At 35.4% G+C, this 2,755-nt stretch overlaps 1 protein-coding gene across 1 annotated transcript in view; it reads left to right on the forward strand.

The window, feature by feature from the left end:
- Positions 1-1,653, forward strand: part of LOC104709454 (kinesin-like protein KIN-14G) — a 6,612-nt gene extending 4,959 nt beyond the window's left edge. The window contains exons 9-14 of the mRNA XM_010426066.1: positions 3-96; positions 185-348; positions 454-648; positions 782-996; positions 1,075-1,278; positions 1,368-1,653. Of these exons, the coding sequence (XP_010424368.1) occupies positions 3-96; positions 185-348; positions 454-648; positions 782-996; positions 1,075-1,278; positions 1,368-1,482 (987 nt within the window). The 3' untranslated portion in view covers positions 1,483-1,653. The remainder of the gene's footprint in view (positions 1-2; positions 97-184; positions 349-453; positions 649-781; positions 997-1,074; positions 1,279-1,367) is intronic.

Raw genomic sequence — 2,755 nt, forward strand, 5'->3', positions numbered from 1 at the left:
CGGCTCTTGGAGATGTCATCTCCTCGCTTTCCCAGAAGACTTCTCATGTGCCTTACAGAAATAGTAAACTCACTCAGCTTCTGCAGGACTCCCTCGGTGAAATTCTCGAAACCATCTTACCTTGTTGCATTTTGTGTCTCTACATGGACTTGAATCTTATACAACAAATTTTCTACATTATCAGGAGGATCAGCCAAGACGCTTATGTTTGTCCACATAAGTCCAGAAGCTGACACTCTCGGAGAAACTATTAGTACTCTGAAGTTTGCTGAACGAGTGGGAAGTGTTGAGCTAGGCGCTGCTCGTGTGAACAAAGATAACTCAGAGGTTAAGGAGCTTAAAGAACAGGTTCGTAAACCATACACCATGACTAGAAGTTTGCTGTTTTCGTTCATTCTCGCCATAAGTGTATATCATATCACTAATCTGCTACTGTTCTTGGGGGGTTCTTAGATTGCTAATCTTAAGATGGCTCTAGTGAGGAAAGGAAATGGTAATGATGTACAACCAAACTCTATACCAACCAACCGTGAGAGAATATCGAGAAGAAGATCACTTGAAACTCCTACTATTCGACCCAAATTACCTACTATGGGAAACACATCAAGCAACAGTAAGCCCCAGATCATGGATCTAAGTGGACCAGAGGTATGCTCTGCCATCTTTCATGAGCAACAAATGCTGTTGATTTAAACTAACTAGAATTTATAAATTTATGTCATTTGTGTATAAATGTAATATATATATATATATATATATATACCCTTTGAAACATATGCAGGCTTTTAGCGATTCTACTGCATCTTCAAGAAGACACAGCTTAGATATCCATGAGCTTATGAAATCTTCTTCTCCGGCTTGGCCGAGGCAATCACTCGAGGATAGAGAATCTAAGTCAGGGGAGTGGATCGATAAGCACGAAGAACTAATTCAAGATCATAATCCGAATTCTGCTGAGCAGTTTTACCAGTCAATGGTCCCTCAACAACATTCACTGTAAGTAACTCACATTACATTTTATACTTTACTGTATGTAACTCTTCATCTTCTTAATCTTGATCTTTCAAACGACAGAAATGGTGGGAAACAAGATTTCGAAGTGCAGAGTATTACGGATAACGAATCTGATGAAGCCACAGCAAGCGATTGCTCAGATTCCGATTTGCTGTGGCGATTGAGCGTTCAAGTGAATGTTCCCAGAGTTTCTAATGTCCAAAACTCAGCAAACCCCAAACCAAAGAAAATTCAGCCAAGAACTGCCAAACTCTCAGAAACTAGGTAAAAAAATATATATAATTTTACAAGTGTTTGCAGCTAATTTTATCGATTTAATTGGGAGCTTTTGTCTTTTTTTTTGCTTGTGACAGAAGCTTAATTCCATCGCTGATCCCAGCACCAAGCAAGAGACTTCCTAACACAGTAAATTCGCAGCCGCAGCGACCAACCAGAGATGGGAAACGCAGACTGAGTTTAGGCACATGAACATGTTTTCTCACCAGTTTTGTAAAGAGTTTTTAAAGGAAGGAGACAAAAAGATTTGTTATTTGTATATTGCGAGAGCTTTCTCTGTTTTGGCCGCTCTTATTGTGTCATTATGATAAAATCTCAAATTTGTTGCATTGAGTGTACAAAGAAGGATTCCTTATTATACAATCTTCTTTTGGATATCAAAGTATGTGCATGCATATACTATAATTTTAATAATTACTTGAACAATCAAATGTAGCAAAAATGGGAGAAAAATTACAAAGAATCCTTGTGATTTGGTAAACAACTATAAAGATCAATATGCTTTTGAAATAAAATGGCGCATACATAATCCTACACTCAGTGCCGTGCCCATATTGTTCGGGACTTAAGGCGAACTTACATTAGAGATTATTTTAATATATTTTTTAAAATAAATAAATATTAAAATTCAAAATTATAATAAAATAAACATTAAAAGCTTAAAATTATATAAATTTTTCAAAAACAAAAAAATTTATACATGGATATGATCGGATTAGACATGGCTTACGACTGGTATACGTAGTTCCAGATTAACAAGGCATCAACAACATCTGACGCTTTGAAGATATTATTGTCCAAGTGGTACATGAGTTGGATACTAATGTCAACATATATACTGCCGGTTAAGACACCAAGACCAGAAAATCAGAAAAAATATCAATTATTACCTCATCATAATTTCAGCAATATGCATTCCAAGAAGGTTTACTCATAACCTATGAAATGTATATATTGCTTTTTTAAAGTCTATAAATCCATATATATATTCTAATGGATTTCATACGATTTGTATTTCAGCATCTCATCTCATCCTCGCTCTTAGAGATAAGCTTCTGCATCGATGCAGATTAAAAGGATGTAGAGAAACTTGTAATCAAGGATGAAAGAGGAAACACAAAGAATTAAGTAAAAGATTGGGGAAGATCCACTACAACTGATAAGAAGGTTAGGTCATGTCTTGGTTATTTACTTAACATATTCATTAGTTTAGAGATTTGACCTATTTTTGGTTATTCAAATTATATAAGAAGTTATACGTTATATTTAGTTTTTGTCAACAATTACTACACAATCTGTGACCAAATAACATCTTGTCGAAAAGCAATGTCTAAGAAAAAACATACTGCACAGTTAAACTCTGCAAAAAGAATAGACTACTTGCAAACGAAGTTAGATCGAGCTATGAGTAGTTTAAGCAGATATTATAGACGATCAATCCCCAGGCTCCAAAGACAACTCCATA

Source organism: Camelina sativa, chromosome 8 (genome assembly GCF_000633955.1).
Source record: "Camelina sativa cultivar DH55 chromosome 8, Cs, whole genome shotgun sequence".
Classification (NCBI taxonomy): domain Eukaryota; kingdom Viridiplantae; phylum Streptophyta; class Magnoliopsida; order Brassicales; family Brassicaceae; genus Camelina; species Camelina sativa.